Below are 18,375 nucleotides of genomic sequence, written 5' to 3'. Positions count from 1 at the left end.
TTATTCCAGAGGAGGGAATGGTCTCATGAAATGACTAGGGCATTCATAACCAGAGGGGTTGTTGTGTAGGTAAAGCTGGTGGTACTCCTCAGCAGTCCACCACTTTCCAGCAGGCGCAATCTCAGTCACGATGCCGCCCTTCCACCACTGCTTGTTAGCCTTCTCCGTCACCTCGCGCGCAATCTTCTCCTGCTCAGGGTTGTGGAAGTAGATAGCGGAGCGGTACTGGGGGCCGGTATCGGGGCCCTGCTGGTTGAGCGTCGTGGGATCGTGAGTCTTGTAGAAGAATTCAAGGAGCTGTGCGTATGTGACCTTTGTCGGGTCGAAAATGATTTGCGCGGCTTCAGCGTCTGTTGCGATGTTAGTCACCAAATCTGCAATATTCTTATGGGAAACGTACGGCCAGTCTTGCCGCCGCAGACGGCGCGGTAGGTAGGGTTCTCGAGGTCACCGCCGATGTAGCCGACCTTTGCGTCGATAAGACCCTTGTCGCCAAAGTGTCTGCGGTAGAGGTGTTCAGTGCCCCAGAAGCAGCCTGCGGCCACAGTACAGCGCTGTGCGCCCTCGGGAATAACTGATGCGGCGGATTGATCAGGAGCGATAGAGAGGCGAGTGGACTGTGTAAAGGGGCGGGCGAGGCGCGCCAGGAAAGGAGGGAGGTTGAAAGCCATTTTTTGCCGATTACCGCGGGGTCAATTGTATCTGTCAATCGCAAGTGTGTTTGGTGAGTGAGCAAGCTCGGCAAAAAACTGAAGCTATCTTAATGGAAGGGACCACAATGATATTTGAACTTTTTCTGCGGTAATGAATGACAAATCGTCCGTCCGGAGAATGGGGAATTGTGGAATTGACGGGTGGAAGGTGGAAGGAAGGTGTGGCGGGCGGGGATGTGCAGTGCGTCACGGAAGTCGCAGATGACGATTGGATTAGAAGAGCTATATTGCTCTTTTGGGAAGGTGGCGGTAGGTAATCAAGGGTCTTTTGCCCCGCGGTTTCTTCTTAGTGAGAGGCCTTCTTATCCCCGTGGCTAAGCAGGAGCTAGGCACATTTTGAATGAATGGAATCAAAATGACTGAGGCTGAGTTGGTGATCAGAGGACCTACCTACTCATTGGCTTGACGAATGCAGTCAGAAAAAAAGAGCATATACTCACAATGTGTAAGCGGAATGTCTGGTTGTAAATTGGGCGTATTGTGTAAGCTGCGATACGCTTATTATGAGACATGCATGTATACGTACATCTCACCTTCAACAAGACCCATTCGGATACTGATTTTACTGGCTTCCAATTCATGTGCGCATCGCATCGTCTAATTCATTCTGAATCCGCTCGGTGCCTTCAATATGCCCCCGAGGTCCCCCGACATCCGGCAGCGGACCAGGATTAAGGCCTGTTCGTTACATCGTCGCTTCACAAGAACGATAACCTCGGAAACTCTGATATAGACGCAAATCAATAACGTTACAATACTTAAGGTTGCGTGAGAAACAAGGAAAATAAGATAAACTTTGCAACTGTTAGCATCTTCCAAGTCAAATCTCGGAAACTCGCCGTTGCAACACAATGCGGAGCTCAATGACTTGCTTTCTCCGCCGACTCGGCCGACCTCGGTCAACGCCAAATACGTCTCACCTCTGTAAAGTAGCAGTAATTGGACTGGCTATATTAACTACATTCCCATCTCCAAGTCTTTCCCATCCTTCATTGTTTCCTCGCAACAATTTCGCAATGGCTTCTTCAGAACTCGCTCAGCTTATTCCACCCGACTCATGGGATTCACACATGCATATTGTTGATGTTGAGAACTACGCTCTCGACCCATCAGCAACATACCGCCCAACCTCGCACTCTCTTGAGCAAGCCCTTGACTTTGAAGCTAGCGTGGGTCTCCGAAACATCGTTCTTGTTCAGCCATCCATTTATGGCTTGAATAATTCGTGTTTGCTTGATGGTCTGCGGACTCTTGGTTCAGAGCGTGGAAGGGGAGTCGTTGCAATCGACCCTAAAGCCTTTGACGCCGATGAGCTTCGCAAGTGGCATGAGTTGGGCGTGCGTGGTGTGAGACTCAACCTACAGTCAGTTGGAGCAGAAATGGATGCGGACGAATTAGAGCAGCAGTTGACATTGTATGCCGATGCTGTAAGACCATTGGGTTGGGTCGTTCAAGTTTACGTTCCCATGAAGATGATCGAAATCCTCGAGTCTATCATCCCAAAACTCAACGTCAAGTTTTGCATCGACCATCTGGGACAGCCACCGCTGAAAGACCAGCAGGGTGTCGATATGTATGACTTGCCGGGCTTCCCATCTTTAGCTCGCCTGCTCAAGGGTGGTCTTACCTATGTCAAGTTGTCAGCCCCTTATCGCATAGCCGCTCTATCTGATTATAGCGATTTGGATCCCCTCGCCAAAGAAGTAATTCGCATTGCAGGCAACACCCATGTCGTTTTCGCAACTGATTGGCCTCATACACGGTTCGAGGGTCTCGATATTAGGCCATGGATGAAGAAAGTAGTTGGTTGGTGTGGCGAGGATGAGCATCTCAAAAAAAGGCTATTCAGAGGAAACGCAGAAGATCTGTGGGATGTTAAAAGATCACCAAGAGCATAATCTGTACGGTTGAGCGTGAGAGATTCAAGAATGAGTGGGCATATTGACCGACAATAGTTATAGGAGATTTGGTATGGTCGGCTGCGGTTTGTTGAAACTGGCTATGTATATTGATTAAATGCGATATTAAATGCGACTTTATCGTCACATAGTAACGTCACTCATATCCTACAAGTAGATTCAGCCGGCCCCGGCCTCTTACATTCTGCAAATCTGCCTTGTGTAAGATCGTTCCTTGGTAAACCCAGATAGCATCTGCCTGTACCGTTAGGTCAGGGATAGCACGGCTCGCCGTGAACATGATAAATCCAACTATGCGGCTGGATAGGAAGGCTTTCTATATGGAGCCCAGATCCTAAGGGATGCCAACTTTAATTTATATCGCTCTTGAGGTCGGTTGGTTTCCATGTCTTAGAACTGTCGTCAGGGACCTGCCGAAGCTTTTGATGTGCCCTATTTTGACCATTTCTAGTTTCCAGCTATCGATGGGGGCTAGGGCGGTTATGCCTAGACAGCCATTCTCGGTTCAGGATCCGATGAGGTCGGCAAAATTAAGCTGATCGACTAGAACATCGAAAATTTCAACTTTTGTTATCCCAGCACATGTCGATATCGGATCATCAGCCAGAGCCAAAGCAGTAAGATTTGTACGTGATTAACCACGCGAGACCTTTCAACTGAAGTTCTGAGGATTGTTCCCCGATTCGTAGATAGCACCGACTCTCACACTCAGTGGCTCGAATGTGGACAGTGCTTCGAAAACCCCACGATCAACAGCCATCGCATCCGGGTTCATGTTGTCAGCCCACGGTGTCTGGAACAGCTGTTCGGGCTCATAGGGAGATTGTTGTGTAGGTATCTCAAAGGAAGATGGGTAAACAGTCTCGGTAATTGGTATATCAGTCGGCATTGAAACTTCTGGTATTTGCTGCGGCATAGGTTGTTGTTGCAGCGGCGTGTTGAAGCCCGGGTTGAGACCAAGATTGATCATTTCTCTAGTGATTAAATCTAGAGCGCTCGAAATTACTGCAAGTGTGTCAGATCTGAATTAGATATTCGGTAGTGCCACTTACCTGGATTGACCGTCTTGGCTTGTTGCAAGGCTCGGACGCAAAAGTTGAGTTTGCGAACTGCCTGCTGGTTTTCTGGGGTAGCCTGGACTTGCAGAAGAAAGATGGTTGCCGCTATATACACACTGTAAGAGAGTGATAGAACACAGTGGTTGATAGTAAAGGTTCTGCAAAAGAGATCAAAGATGGCGATAATGGCTGTTGCAGATGTGACACATTCCACGAGGTGATTTTGCATGGGATGCGGGCCCTCGTCCTCCGGATACACTTGCCAGGAGAGCATAGGTCTGAACAGAAGAATCCTGAAAGTGTGATACAAGGCGCTACGACAAGGTTAGACGACGTCTTGAAGGGACAATAATCGGGGATGCTTACTTCATAGTGACGATATGAGAGGGCGGTGCTAGCTCTGGCATGGCAGAGAGCTCGATCTTGAGATAAGGCGGAAGTTGGTCCCACCATAGCTTCATGGCAGGGTCCTGAGTTTGAAGGCACTCTTGCATCTCTGCCTCTGTATTCTCCAACAGTGGGTCGTACATATGAATGAGAATTTCGTTGAAAATGACAGACAATCGACATGCACTCATAAAGCAAGAGGTGGAATGAGCAGTCGCAGGAGGATACTTCCAGTCTGAACCATTGGGAGAATCGAAGGGAACCCAAAGCTCATTTTCGGCAGAGTCATCCACTGAAAAAAGTAAGTAAAGTGGCAGTTAGAGAAGAAGAAAAAACTTACTAATGATCTGCGGCGGTGATACAAGTGTATGTTGCAGTGAAGGAGAGCGGCCAAGGTAGAGGCTTATGATCTTGTCCCAGAAATAACAGCTCCAGTACAATCGATGCCTGATCTCAACCTCTTCATCGGTCAAGTGAACGGATCCGGGATATCTCTGTCCATCAACGCATATACCTAGATGGTCGATTAGGCGGAAAGCTATGCCGCTGTAAATCCAGGCTTGTGTCGTGTTTCCATGGCCACATTCTCCTGCGCTGAGAAGGAGTAACGTCTGGACTGTTGGGATGGTGCAAACGCCTCTGTTTAGTTCGTCGAAAAGCATGCTTCTAGCATGTTTTGCGAAAACCGCACCGCCATCATAGGATTGGTCGAGTAGTTGTTTTGTCGAGGGATCACTTTTGCCCCAACGGATGGAATGTGAAAGCATAGCATTGAGAAGTGTGTGAGAATAGTAGGGCCCCATCGATTGCATATCACCTGTTAATGTTAGATAGTCTTACAAAAGCTTAGAGTTTGAGTCATACGAGTGAAGGCTGGCCTGTAAATGAAGTTGAACAAGGGCTGGATCCAACACCAATGGACGTTTAAGAGATACTGAAATGGTTCCTGCGTGGTGTAAGTTTGAGAACACAGGCCAATCTAGATTGGCGGACATACTGGAATATCGGATAAGTTTTCCATTGCACGCTGATGCCATGCATTGTTGACTAGGCGCTCTCGCCTATGAGCATCTGAGTCAATGGAGGATATTGAATCCGGCTTGTGCTTGTGAGGGTCACTGGGGAGGTTGAAAAGACTAGTAGGTCCATGATAAGTAATTCCACCCTTGTCGTCGATCTTGAGACCCATGAAGCTCCTCGTCATGCCATGTTCATCTGGATGGCGATTTAAGTCGTGGCCGTTCCAGACGCCCGGACTAGAATGATTTGAAGCGGCAATTGAAGGTGGGGATTTAATGGCAGCAAGTTGATCCTCAAGCTCTTTGATGCGTTCCTCAAGCCGTTGGGTATAAGACAAAGTCGGGTTTCTATAACACGTGAGCAATTGCTCAGAAAGTACAAAGGAGCACACGACCAAAGGGCCGAAGGGGTCAGTCCCACAGTTTGTAAATACAGTCATCGCTCCTAGCAGCACAACGGTTGCAGATGGGTTGCTCGCCGCCGCACTTGACCTATGAAAGTATCAGCACTGGTAGGTCAGAGACAAGAAGTAGATGCGCATATTGACCTTGCGCCTACGACACGGCTCACACGAGAAGGCGCTCTTCTTTGTGGCTTTGACGGACGACATGTTGTACCACAAGGTCTGGTGAGTCAAGTAGGTTCTTGATCGAATATCGGTTAAGACTCGTGAGCTTTAGGCAATGAGCCCCGCGTTAGACATTGGAAACCCCACCTAAAAAGGTTGACTTTGGCCGGGTCTGTCCGATGGTGAAGTTGAAGATGGATTGTTGAACCGAGGGACAGATTATGACGGTCAAGGTCGCTTTTTAGGGGCCAGAAAAGAGGCAATGTACAGTTTAGAGTCCGAGTAAACGAGAATTCCCCGTTTTGTAACTATGCAGTGCAGTTAAAGAGACAGGCCACAACCCAAACCAGTCCAGGCCGGGCCAGGCCACCCAGTACACGGAGCCGACGTTGGGTTAGGCCGGCGCAAAAAAACGACAGGAGGCCGCAGTGGGGTGCGTTAGAGTCTGTGTAAGCGATCCTCTTGACGCATGAAAATCAGTATCAATTGATGGTAACCGTATCTTGAAGAGAAGAGGCCAAGAATGATGATCGAGAGCAATTACAGTACAGCAAGAGATGATCACGTGGGTCATGTGCTCTTTCTGCAGGATGGCAGATGATTCCTGCCATTGGGATCAAGACACAGCCATTTCTACAACGCGCTACCTTCCCTGTAATTCAGGCTTGAATATCCCTGCGATGCACCGCTATGACGACTGATTACAATCATTACGGCTTGGCTACAACACTTGTGTATCTATTCTTCAAATCATAAACATGAATCATTTACCGATATTGGAATACTCTCTTCCTACAGTTCTTTGTCCTGGATTGTCCCGCCAAGCGAGTCAACCCCGGAATTTGAACCCCCGTTCCCGTACCGAGGTGAGGAATCGGCAGCGGCATCTGATAAGAATCTCCTCGTATCTTAGTTGATATAGCTACATACGCATAAATGATAATTATTGGTATCATTATATTACTCACCGACTTATTCTGATTGAAATTATTTTACTAGTCCTACTTCACGTACCCTTTAATCCAGAGCAGAATTATGAATTAGTTGACTTCGGGCGAGCGGATCCAATTCTACCCACTTACGCGGCGGTTCGAGAGCATCAATATCCGGCACAGTGGATGCTGTGGAATAGGATCGTGAACAAGTATTTCCAAGCTTGTATAGTCACTGACTGCTACATCAATGAATTTCAAACTGACCCGGGACAATTACTCCTAAACTCTAGCAACGCCTGTTCATTATCCGGATATGCAGTACGCTCCTTCATTATTCTTCAATATACTACTTTCTACTTACACAACGTTTATAGCATGTGACATCGATTTCGTTTACATCGGACAAGTTCATACATGCATGCATAGACTATGTTAAACCTTCACATCCTGTATCCTGGTTTCTGAGTTGTACAGCATGAGAGCCAAGGACTCGAGACAGGGTTGTCTGTTCATTCGATAATGTGACGCCTAGAGGCCCAGACCTATGATCGAATACGAATTTCTACTAAAATATAGCCAATTCTGAGGATGTGAGCAAGAAACATATTCATGCAACCATTTAATGAGTTTCGAGTTTCAACTTACAGACACCCTTTTGCCACTCACTACTGTCCCAATTTAGATGATCTTCAACAGGGATCATCCATGAAGCTACGGCGGGGTCAACGAACCCTGATCCAGCCCAAAACGCGCATCGACGTGTTCCCCTGCATCTTCTCTTTTCACCTTCGCCAACCCATATCATCATGTCGTCCAAAGTAGCGTCTATTCTCAAGACCGCAGTCTACTCAATATGGTCCTACCAGTGGGGCTTCCTCACAGCAACTTTCTGCATCTATCATGAACTCAGCATCCCGAATCCCTTTTACGCGATCCTGACAACAGTCTTGACTCTGCCTATCCCCCTATCAATGGAACTTTTTCTTCTCTACACTACGGCTTCTCGTTTTAGTCGTCTGGATTCTCACACCAGAAAATTCAACAAATTCTTTTATGAAACGAGAGACTGGGCTATGATTCTCCCCATCTTAAGTATCCTCTGGTTCCTATGTGTCTTGTACTGGGGCCTCTTGACTATGATGGACATGTATACTTATGGGCCCGTGGCTAAGACCATTGAATTTCTCTGTATCTACGTCAAGCCCATTGGCTATGCCGTTTACATAGGAGGCATCCTTCTTTATATCCCGCTGCCCATTTGGGTTATTGTTACTGGCGTCGGAGCGTGCAGACGGGTACGGAACCTGAAGAGTCCCGAGGAGGAAGCGACCCACTTGACAACCAAGAATGACGACGAGGACCAGTGGAACGACTTCCAGGATAATCGTGGTATCTGAGTTGGTATTACTTTCAAGAAAACTGATAGTCCTTGATGAAACTGTAGGTACTCCGAGACCTTATGCATAAACGACTTCATAATCATATATCATTCTTGCCTCGTATTCTCCAAGATCCCTTCCATGCCATTATCCAACCAATGTTTCCGATGAAACCCCGTTAAACCGTTATCGTGTCACAGACACTGATGCAATGTAGTATCCAATGGTTCGACACATCGATCCAGCGGAATGCTGAATGCCCGCTGTACCGTCACGAGAACGTAACGACACCTTGCATCCTTGCACTGCTCCTTCCCGTTATACAGACACAGCTTGTGCTGAGCACATGGTCTGATCCAGACCCGATTGCGAGAAACGACCTAGACGGCCATCTGACCATCAATGACGCTGTCATTTCGCTGAGGAACACCGTGGTCCTTGGGCTCAATGGTATCAGTATGGGTGTGGGGCATAGGCTCCTTTCCGTGAGGGAAGAAATGATGGTGGCTTGATTTCTCGAGGTCATCGTCGTCCTGTCCCGGGTTGGCAGTCTGATACTCGAGCACCTTAAAGATCTTGTAGCAGCCGAAAGCCAGGAGAGAGCCCATAAAGGGCCCGATGTAGTAGATCCAGTCGTAACCGTGGAAGCCCGCGACGACAGAAGGACCGAAGGATCGGGCAGGGTTGATGGACGTGCCCGTCCAGTTGGTCGCACAGATGTGGGCAACAAAGACAGAGATACCAATGCCGATGGGGGCAAGATGAGTGCTGCGGTGCTTCTCGACAGCGAGGAAGTAGACTGTCAGGACGAGCTGGGTAGTGAGAAACATCTCGATAAAGACACCTTGAGCGACGCTTGTCCCGTTGCCGAGAGCATTGGTGACGAGAAGCGGGCCGGGGAGCAGTGCATCTGTAATGCCTGCAGCGGTTATGGCAGCAACAAGCTGTGTAGGGATGATAAGGAGCGCGTGGATAGGTGTCACAGCACCGACGAGAACTAAACCAAGAGTCACCTGAACGAGAGGGAATGAGCATGTGGGTTGGATCAAAAAAGTAAGCTGGTGCGGGTGTCACTTACAGCTGGGTTAAACATGCCACCACTGACACGATAAAAGATCCAGACATTGACAGCCAGAGCAGTACCGAAAGAGGCAGCAATGTACATCAAACTGAAAGGCAACAATGGGGTATCGGGATCCGAGGGGCTGTTGGTGACGAGGGCAGTCTGGGCACCGATGAAAGAGAGCAGCAAGAACATGAATGTCCCGCAGAACTCTCCTAGGATGATGACGATGGCGTTTCTGATGCGGTCGCGCTGGGAATTGCCTACACGGCGATCCGCAACAGCTTGCTCAGTTGGCAAGCCAGTCATGCTCGCGTCAGCCCGAGAGGCGAATTGAACCATTGTGGCTGATTTGCAAAGCGATTGATTGATGGGAAGGGGAAGACCAGAAAGAGGAGGAGTAGATGGATGTTAGGATGATGAAGTATGTGAATGTATGCTGGAGATTGATGCTGCTGGGTCTAAGGAAAGATAGTTTGTTGATGGCGTCCTCGGAGACTTTATATCCAGAAGAGAAGGAAAACCACAGCTTTACTTGCCGGTCGATGGCGTCCCTCGTTCCCTTAACCCTGATCGAAGCACACCTTTTGGATCAAACGGCCAATCTGGGTGGCGTCGATATGTTAGTCCCTGAGGGTACAAACAGCCTCATGGCAGCTACCGTCTATTGGGACACGGGCTGAGTCTGACAAGGGACAGTTATGGTAAAGGTGGAATGAGCAGATGAATGGGGGCTGGGCTCCGAAGCTCGTCTCATCAACCCTGAGATTGATACTCAGACTCCCCGGTCTGTTCATCGTGTAACTCGCAAGTTACGCCGCGAGTACAATACTTCTCCAGGAGTCTCGTGATGATTCAGATTGCACATCACGGACAAGGAACCGGGTTATATGGATGAGGGCCTTTTGTCATGTCTGTCTGCCCAACTTGAGTTGTCCATAGCACAAGGATAGGAAGCTCGGGAGACTGTCAAGGTGATGGTCAACGAGCTGTACAGCACACCTATTAACGATACGAAAATGTGACTGGTCTCCTCCTGTCTACATGTACCAGGACTAGCAGCACCATAGGTATATTGGCTTTCTTAGCTCATGACGCCTCTCTGGACGCACCAGAGAAGAATGCGACTATTGCCATGCAAGCGGTTTTCAGCTCGTGATGATGAAGATTGGGGCGAGACATATGAATGACATAAAAACTAGCCTAGTCCAGGACGGTAAAGCTACAACCACTTACGGTAAAGCGTAAACGACTTCTCAATATGTGTGTGTGTGAAGAAATATGCAAGTGTTGTCTAAGTAGAGACTCGGCCATCGGTTCCGGACCGCGCAATCACAGACTCTTAGCAATGGCTAAAGAATGCAGAGTAATATCACTGAGACTTGGGAAAAGTTAGCTCTGTCTCGGGCGACCACAGACAGAGCGAACCCTAGAACGAACAACGAGGGGACAAGCAAGGTTTCATGCGATATCAAGCCTTGTTGGACAGCTCCTTCTGTCAGCTTGTTGATCGCTGGGGTAGGTTTGATCCCCGCAAGTAAGCATGCAAAGAAGAAACCCAATTGAAAGAGGAGCCTGTCAATCAATGTCCGGGATATCCCAGATCTTAACAAGTACCAGTCCATGTCGACGGGAAGTACCTTGAGACTCAACGGGTTTACAAGGAGTATCCCAACGTCTTCCAAGGTCTTGTCCCTTGAATTGCGCTATTTGGCTCTGGTTCAGCCTTCAACGGTCGCCCCTTGGAGAGGTTTGATTAGCTTCGATTTACGTAGAGGTCATCGTACATAGTAGATAACAGGTAATTTTATCATGACGATGAAGGGCTTAAACCCATAGTCTATGAATAAACTTTAAGCCAGCTGTACGACGGACGTCACAGTAAATGTCCATCGAAGTAGTGCGTCTTATTGGTTGGACGGCTTGCATCCGGTACCTAGACTTGTACGGTTATACCGGAACAAATTGTCCTTGAGAACGTTTATAGTGAATCATTCCATCTCAAGTGGAGAAAAGACTGGTGATAATTCAAAGAGAAACGGAAAGATCGGGTTTCCAAATTAAAGGTTTGTTACAGCATCTTGGAGATTGACTAGGATCTCACATGAATGGTCCTTTACTTACAAGAGCTTATGGCGCACTCGTGGCGTAAATACACATTGATTCTACAGCAACCAACCGCTGAGGGCGTAGAGTTTGGTGGTGACAGGAAACGATGATACCCTAGAAGGCTACATGGGGAGTTCTCAAGAGGCGGGGAAGCGGGAGCAGGGATATGCCATTGGCTTTATCTGATGTGGTGCAGATCCATAACAATAGGCAATCTAGCCCAACTGGCATGTATGCACTGAATTATCAAGTCCCCCAGGTCCCCTCAGCTTCTTCCCGCAAGCCATAACCTGGTCTAGCTCCACCGTTATTGTCAGATGCGGGAGATGGCCCGCTGCACTAGTAGTTTACACCTGAGCATGAGTCGATATCAACCTGCAACTTCAAGCATCTGAGAATCACTAGATGCACGATAGTTGAGCGCTCTCCCCGAAAAGCAGTTAGACTATCAGATCTGGATTGGATGGCCTCGTAACTAAGACCTGTAATAACGGACCTGAATACCATGTGCGTGAAAAAGGCTTGTTTACTATTTGTCTCTCCCTATAGAAGAGGGATAGCTAGCTAAATCACATACGAATAATGGCTCTTTGAAGTCACAAATCCGATTCTCGACTTTCCCCATGTCTCAGAATAGGACTGAAAGGGACGCTCCGCCGCTCCCGATACCAGCTGAGGACCCCTGAGGTGTTTGAGCGCCTCTCCAGCGCCTCTAAACTTTTAGTAGGTATGCATTTTTTTCAGTTGCGCTGCGGCAAGAGACAAGCATCATGTGAATTGTGGAAATCTGTTTCCCAATGCTTACTCCCGAGGTATGTCGGGGGACCCTGCGATGGACGGATGAGGGTTAGAGAAGTGATTGAGGTCTGCTGAGGACCAACATGGCGTTGAATGTCATTCGTTATTCTACGACAGCCAACCTTGTGATATTCTGTTGTCAGGAGTATCTAGTTACACTTTCAAGCCCATCGAATCGTCCCAACCTCAGACATAGCACGTCGACATGAATGTTGCTAGGATGTAACTGTGCTCTCGTTGGAAGCCCGAAACTGGCTTGGGTGTGGGAAATAAATTATGGTGTGAGAGAGATTCATACACACAATATCCTACATGTCTGTATACACGTATTGCGTCGCTGGGGGGAAAGAAAAGAAACAAGCATCAAAGCGACTCAGAAGAACAATTCAAGATATGATCGACAGCCGTTGTTTGATCTACATCTTCTGCCGCAAGTCCAAGAACCAACCATAGAAATGTCGCCAAGTCTTGGAAGTCTGGGGCCGAGATTTTGATCAGGGATGAAGCGGGTAAGCCCGTTGTAGTATTGTAACATGCAAGCACTATTTTGACATTTCGTGCATATAGAAAGGATCATGTATGTAGCCGTTGTTTCGACTATATAGCCTATCATGAACAACTTTCCAGGTCATGGATAGATGCAGTCCTGCCCAGTCGCTGTTGCAGGTATATATGTTTGCTTTTTTCGCTTTCATTTTGCTGACTTTCTGAAACAAGATTCTGCAAGTGAGCCGTCTTTCTAGAAACCTCGTCCCTGTCACTCTCATTCTTTTGCCGATCTTACACTCAACTCATGACATTATCCAGAGGCTCATTGGCAGCCCACCGCTCGATGTTCTCAACCTGCTGCTCATACCACGACTTCATGGTGTCCCCCTCTACGTAACCCATGTGAGGTGTGATGAGGACCTGGCTCGATCCATCGTGGCCCCAATTCTTACTCCGCCACTCGCTATCTTTCGGCAGAGGCTCGAGGTCAAAGACGTCGACAGCAGCTCCCCTGATGCGGCCTGCCTTGAGATGATCGAGGAGATCCTTCTCCACCACTAGCGGTCCTCGGGAGGTGTTGACAAAGAGCGACGTGGGTTTCATCTTTGCCAAGTCTTGCGAGTTGATAATGCCGCGCGATCGGTCAGAGAGAACAAGGTGTACCGATACCACGTCGGCGTCACTAAAGAGTTCATCCCGGCTTACTACTTTGAACGTCTTTTCTCCATCCTCGTCCTCGACAGCAAGACCGGCCTCCCTTGCCTTTTCATCGGCCGCCTCTTGGGTGAGGTTGGTACTCCACGCGATGATCCTCATACCGAATGCAAGGTGCAGAATCTTCGCGACGGCACTTCCCAAACGCCCGAGGCCGAGGACACCCAGTGTCTTACCGGAGAGGTCAGCAGCGAGGCCGGTTTGCCACAGCCCTTCTTTCATGGCGGCATCATCCCTGGCGATGCCGCGAGCGAGGGCAAGAATGAGCGTGATGCAGTGCTGCACGGTACTACTGACGCCGCCCGTTTTCTTGCCGCTCTGGGGCTTGACAACTGTTCCGGCGACTGGGATTCCTCTTGCTTTGAGAGCATCCATATCCAAGGATCTGTTTCTGAAGGCTGTTGTAAGTAGCAATTTGAGAGATGGAAGTCTCTCGATCAATTCTGCGGGGAAGGGTGTGCGCTCTCTCATTGTACCTGGGATGTAGTTCAGCCTATTGCCCTCAATCTTGCGTGTAAGTTACTGTACGTACATATCACTTCATAAGGCTTCAATCTCTCTACCAAAGCATCCTTGCCTTTCTGTGTGTTGTCTGGGTGGTTGTAAGGCAGCACTGTATCCTTAAGAGACATGACTTGGTACTTTGACGAGTCGAGCTTTGCAAAGAATGGGTCTGCAATGCCTTGATAGTCATCAAGGATTGCCACTTTTGTCGAAGCCATTCTTAAAGGCTGTCGGGTGTTTCTTGGTGGTGGTGAGATGTAAGATGGTAGTGATGATGTATGAGTGAAATGCCGTACAGTCGCAAGGCGTCCAAGTCGACTACAGACACTGTGCGATATCATGCAATCGAAGGAATGTATGTCAATGGCGTTGGAAGCTAAATAGCAATTTGGATTTATCGCAAATGTGACAGTTTAAGTATACTGGCAGGTAGAGAGAGGTCTTTGGAGTTGATTACCAAATGTCATGAGCGGCTAAGGTCTAAGCCGGGTACGCCGATCTCGGATAATGTTTTCGGCAATCTTTCAAGGTGTCGCAATAGGTATTCTAATAAGTCGACTGACTAGGTATTTTATCTTAAAGTACGTTAAACTAGTAATTTAAATGCTATAATACCTATATCAATACAGATTTGGTTTACATCTTGCTGGGCATTCTCATAGCACCATCCAATCTCATAACAACTCCATTCAGCATCACATTCTCAATACCCTGCCGTGCCAATTGCGCAAACTCTTTTGGCTGACCAGCTCTCCTTGGGAATTCCATCGCTCCCTCGAGACTCTTTCTGACCTTTTCGGGCATGACGCTCGTCATTCGGCTCTCAAAGAGACTTGGAGCAATTGTCACAACTCGAATTCCAAATCGCGCGAGGTCTCTTGCCATGGGTAAAGTCATGGCCGTCACAGCGCCCTTACTGGCAGAGTAAGAAACTTGGCCCTTCTGACCATCAAATGCTGCCGATGATGCTACCATGATTACAACGCCTCTCTCGCCGTCGGGTTCTTGAGGTTCTACCTTGGCGAGATGCTCCAGAGTTTGGCGAACGAGGTCGATTGTACCGCGGAGGTTGACATTGAGAACAAAATCAAAATCATCCAAGCTAAAGGCAGCGCCATTCCGGTCAAGAATCTGTATTGCTCGATCAGTATCTTTTGGTCACACTCTGTGAGGATCCAAGATCTTACCGTTGCGGGTGTAGAAACACCAGCTGCTGCTATCACGCCTCCCAAAGGCTTGCCTGTCTCCTTTACCCACTTGGCAGCATCTTGGACCGCCTTGGTAACGCTCTCCGTCTCCAAAACATTGCACTCAAAAAACTTGGTTGAGGTGGAGAGTTTCTTGACCAGTTCTTGGCCGGATTCTTCATTCATGTCCAAGATGGCCACATTACCGCCGTTGGCGCATATATCCTCTACACAAGCCTGACCAAGGCCCGATGCACTAGAACGTACCCAAGTTAGTGAGTGTTGTGGATAGCTTGTCAGAGACACTGATGTTTACTTGCCCACCAGAGATTATGAACGTACGATCCTGAACCTTCATTTTGAATTTATGATATTGATATGAATGCTTGCAGAGATATCTAGGGGAAAAGGAGATGTCGGTGTTGTGGTAAGCCTGGTTCTGTGTAATTGATCGCCTCTCGGCACGTGGCTAAACAACCGAGTATGCCTCGGCATCTTACCCAGTTTGTAACAGCACAATACCATGATGGCATCAACGAAATACAATATATGATTTTGAAAAAGGAAAAAGGTCTGACAGAGATTCACGGACAGTCCCAAGAACGAGATGTATATTATTGGATGATTACCAATACGCAGATGCTCATAAGCCTGAACAGTGTCTATGGATGTAGTATAGGGTAATACAGCTAGCATATTTGTGCCATCTCTTTTGACAACTTCAACAAAGTGGTGCATGTTCACACACAGAAGGGTATTCTAATAATTATTATTAGTTTCATAAAACTTAGTAGCATTTGGAAGGTTGATTAATATGATAGTCAACACCGCTTTAAGATTGGCGATGTCACAACTCCACCCTCACTTGGACTGAGGTGCTATCAAACAAATGAACAATGACTACCAAACTGATAGCACAACACAACGAGTGAAGAAGTTGGATCTTGTAACGTCAAGTCAAGACGCGAGATTGATTATATCCCAAGCCAGTTACTTTGCAATGACAATAACTTTGATCATTATTAGAAACGTTGTTAAGAAGAACGACCCCCAAAATCTCTATATTTGTCTGATTTGTGTATCCAACTAATAGACGCAAGCACTAGTCGAATACCCGGGCTGATAAAACTTGACGCTACTCTGTACAGTAGGTAGCTCTAATACCTAACAGCTGGAGCTGATCCACCCGAATTAAGCAAGCTGCTAAGGGTGGCCAAGCTTTGGCGGTGTTATCGGGCTGCTATTTTTTGTCACGTTATCACTACTTTATGACGCTATCTCTAGGTTGTTTTAGGGGACAAAGGTGGGCCATTTACAGGTGACCCACCCTTCTAATCGCACTCACCGAGCAGGGCAGGTCATTAGGTACAAGCATGGCATCCATGGCATGGCATGTACTGTTGCAGTAAAACATCCTGGACGTCCATCCTATTTTCATGCATCGCATTGCCTGTCAATCTTTCAACTTGTCAACTACACGCATGAACGACGGGCCCTTCTCCTTTCCCTCTTTATATCTATCAACCTAACCCGATCAACAATCAATCGCCCACCTAATAATCGCATTCCTTTCCTACATACCCTGCTGCAACAGCTCGCCAAAGAGCCAAAATATCCGACGTCGCTCTAACCGCCTGAAACCTATCCGCAACTTATCTATCTTCCACAATCTCGTTATTTTCCCGCAATGACCAGGCCTCGTCGGCACTCCGGCGCGAGCGAGGAGAGCTCAGGTGCGGCTCGCGAGCAGGTAGGCGACCGGAACAAAGCCGTTATCATAAACGAGAGACGACTGACTTTTGGCGTCAAAGGAGCTAGGGAGCATGTATGATTATCTGGCCAAGATCATATTGCTTGGACCCAGCGGGACGGGAAAGTACGTCATACCCCAAGCCAGTCGGCGAACGAAATAGCGATCGCAAATGCCATGATTAGCGATCACCGGTGGCTGACCCTTGCGCGCATTTATAGGTCATGCCTACTACATCGCTTTGTCAAGAGTGAATGGCGAGTCTTGTCGTCGCAAACCATCGGTGTCGAGTTTGCCACCAAAATCATCAAAGTTGGTTCCGGGTCGAGGCGGAAACGGATAAAGCTTCAGGTACCATCACTCGCCATCGCGCAATAGCAGAGAGTGGGATATTGACGTGACACAGCTTTGGGACACGGCTGGGACAGAACGATTTCGATCAGTCTCCCGTTCCTACTACCGAGGCGCCGCGGGCGCTATCCTCGTCTACGACCTTACCTCACACGCATCCTTCCGAAACCTACAACCGTTCCTTAATGACGCCCGAGCCCTTGCATCCCCGAACCTTAGCCTTATGCTTGTAGGCAACAAACTTGACCTTACAGACACACTCGTCGACACAAGTCTTCCGCCCCCGACACCAAACAGCGTCACTTCAAACTCAACCCTGACATCTGGTATGCCCGGCGCCGGCGGCAGCTCTTACACAAGTACAGCCACGACCAGAGATCGGGGAGCATCCATAAGCGCAGGCAATCAGCTGAGAGCGACCGTTGCGCCAGAAGGCAGAGAAGTCACAAGAGCCGAGTCCAGCCGATGGGCCAGCACGGCAGGAATATCAGTAGTCACCGAGGCGAGTGCATTCAACGGCGAGGGTGTTGATGAGATATTCGAAAGGCTAGCAAGGATAATTCTTACAAAGATTGAACTCGGCGAGATAGACCCGGACGATCCAGCAAGCGGGATTCAATACGGTGACAGCGGCGGGTGGAACACAGCTAGTGATGGAGGCAGTATTAAGAGTTCCATGACGGGTGCCACAGTGGACGACGTTCATAACGGACTCAGGAGAAGGAGGAAGAAGAACAGAACACAGAACTGGGGACTACGAGAATGGGAAGAAGTGTTTACGCTGAGCAGTAGAAGGAGAGGAGGTGGCTGTTGTTAATCGCTTAGATTGCGGCTGCCCTTTCATGCCTGCTCATGAGCCGGTGCCGTCCAAGATATCTGGTTATATGTTAGACTGGCAGTTTTTATTTTATTTCAGGAAAATGGTTTCGCGAGACATTCGTCCAGGAGCGCGTTGGCGTTTTGGTATAGATGATTGGGGTGTCAGGATGCACAAAGGCTTGATAGGAGTTCCTTGGTTGTGCAGTCTGACCTATACTCGTGTCTGAGTCCATCATATATATAGTCATGACAATCATTGGTTACGACTGATAGTTTGAGATGCGCATATTTCGATGACCATGTAAAAGGTAATATTAGAGTCGAATAAGATGTCTTTATGTTTTATCCATACATATCTCATGATCCCGTTGTATCAAGCCTCGTTTGATGCTGTATTATGTGAAAGTCCAGAGAGAATCGCTAGCACTGGATAGATCAACCAACATTCGAAAGCGATCAAATGAAGCAGGATTCACATGCATATTTCGTATGTATGAACCGCTGATCCTCATTCGTGTGTTCACGCAAGATTCAACGTCATTCAGCCTGGATTTACGGCCAATTGAGGGGTCGATTTGACGGATTAGCGTCCCGTCGAAGCGGAAGTGGGTG

General features: G+C 48.1%; 8 protein-coding genes across 8 annotated transcripts; 3 read left to right on the top strand and 5 right to left on the bottom strand.

The window, feature by feature from the left end:
* FSST1_003640 (peptide-methionine-S-sulfoxide reductase) lies at positions 1–671 on the bottom strand (the record flags this gene model as incomplete). Its single annotated transcript, XM_083229738.1, has 2 exons — positions 1–350; positions 401–671. The coding sequence occupies 2 exons, from the start codon at positions 669–671 to the stop codon at positions 1–3; spliced, it is 621 nt and encodes a 206-aa protein (XP_083087070.1).
* Positions 672–1,729: 1,058 nt separating this feature from the next.
* On the top strand, positions 1,730–2,611 carry FSST1_003639 (uncharacterized protein; the record flags this gene model as incomplete). The annotated part of the gene is made up of 1 exon (XM_083229736.1): positions 1,730–2,611. One exon carries the CDS (start codon positions 1,730–1,732, stop codon positions 2,609–2,611), a length of 882 nt encoding a protein of 293 aa, XP_083087069.1.
* Positions 2,612–3,284: 673 nt separating this feature from the next.
* Positions 3,285–5,707, bottom strand: FSST1_003638 (transcription factor domain-containing protein; the record flags this gene model as incomplete). Its single annotated transcript, XM_083229735.1, has 8 exons — positions 3,285–3,637; positions 3,685–4,004; positions 4,057–4,369; positions 4,418–4,894; positions 4,942–5,023; positions 5,075–5,444; positions 5,518–5,588; positions 5,645–5,707. 8 exons carry the CDS (start codon positions 5,705–5,707, stop codon positions 3,285–3,287), a joined length of 2,049 nt encoding a protein of 682 aa, XP_083087068.1.
* Positions 5,708–7,406: 1,699 nt separating this feature from the next.
* On the top strand, positions 7,407–7,997 carry FSST1_003637 (uncharacterized protein; the record flags this gene model as incomplete). Its single annotated transcript, XM_083229734.1, has 1 exon — positions 7,407–7,997. The coding sequence occupies one exon, from the start codon at positions 7,407–7,409 to the stop codon at positions 7,995–7,997; it is 591 nt and encodes a 196-aa protein (XP_083087067.1).
* A 362-nt stretch (positions 7,998–8,359) lies between these two features.
* FSST1_003636 (aquaporin-like protein) lies at positions 8,360–9,384 on the bottom strand (the record flags this gene model as incomplete). The annotated part of the gene is made up of 2 exons (XM_083229733.1): positions 8,360–8,992; positions 9,058–9,384. The coding sequence occupies 2 exons, from the start codon at positions 9,382–9,384 to the stop codon at positions 8,360–8,362; spliced, it is 960 nt and encodes a 319-aa protein (XP_083087066.1).
* Positions 9,385–12,735: 3,351 nt separating this feature from the next.
* On the bottom strand, positions 12,736–13,874 carry FSST1_003635 (D-2-hydroxyacid dehydrogenase family protein; the record flags this gene model as incomplete). Its single annotated transcript, XM_083229732.1, has 2 exons — positions 12,736–13,628; positions 13,685–13,874. 2 exons carry the CDS (start codon positions 13,872–13,874, stop codon positions 12,736–12,738), a joined length of 1,083 nt encoding a protein of 360 aa, XP_083087065.1.
* Positions 13,875–14,292: 418 nt separating this feature from the next.
* Positions 14,293–15,201, bottom strand: FSST1_003634 (uncharacterized protein; the record flags this gene model as incomplete). Its single annotated transcript, XM_083229731.1, has 3 exons — positions 14,293–14,787; positions 14,844–15,099; positions 15,164–15,201. 3 exons carry the CDS (start codon positions 15,199–15,201, stop codon positions 14,293–14,295), a joined length of 789 nt encoding a protein of 262 aa, XP_083087064.1.
* A 1,329-nt stretch (positions 15,202–16,530) lies between these two features.
* FSST1_003633 (P-loop containing nucleoside triphosphate hydrolase protein) lies at positions 16,531–17,761 on the top strand (the record flags this gene model as incomplete). Its single annotated transcript, XM_083229730.1, has 4 exons — positions 16,531–16,593; positions 16,655–16,719; positions 16,779–16,944; positions 17,000–17,761. 4 exons carry the CDS (start codon positions 16,531–16,533, stop codon positions 17,759–17,761), a joined length of 1,056 nt encoding a protein of 351 aa, XP_083087063.1.
* Between the last annotated feature and the right edge of the window lie 614 nt (positions 17,762–18,375).

This window comes from Fusarium sambucinum, chromosome I (assembly GCF_050947815.1).
Source record: "Fusarium sambucinum isolate potato_lamoka chromosome I, whole genome shotgun sequence".
NCBI lineage: Eukaryota > Fungi > Ascomycota > Sordariomycetes > Hypocreales > Nectriaceae > Fusarium > Fusarium sambucinum.
Note: the sequence above shows the minus strand (reverse complement) of the source record. Positions and strands in the feature narration are given on the sequence as shown.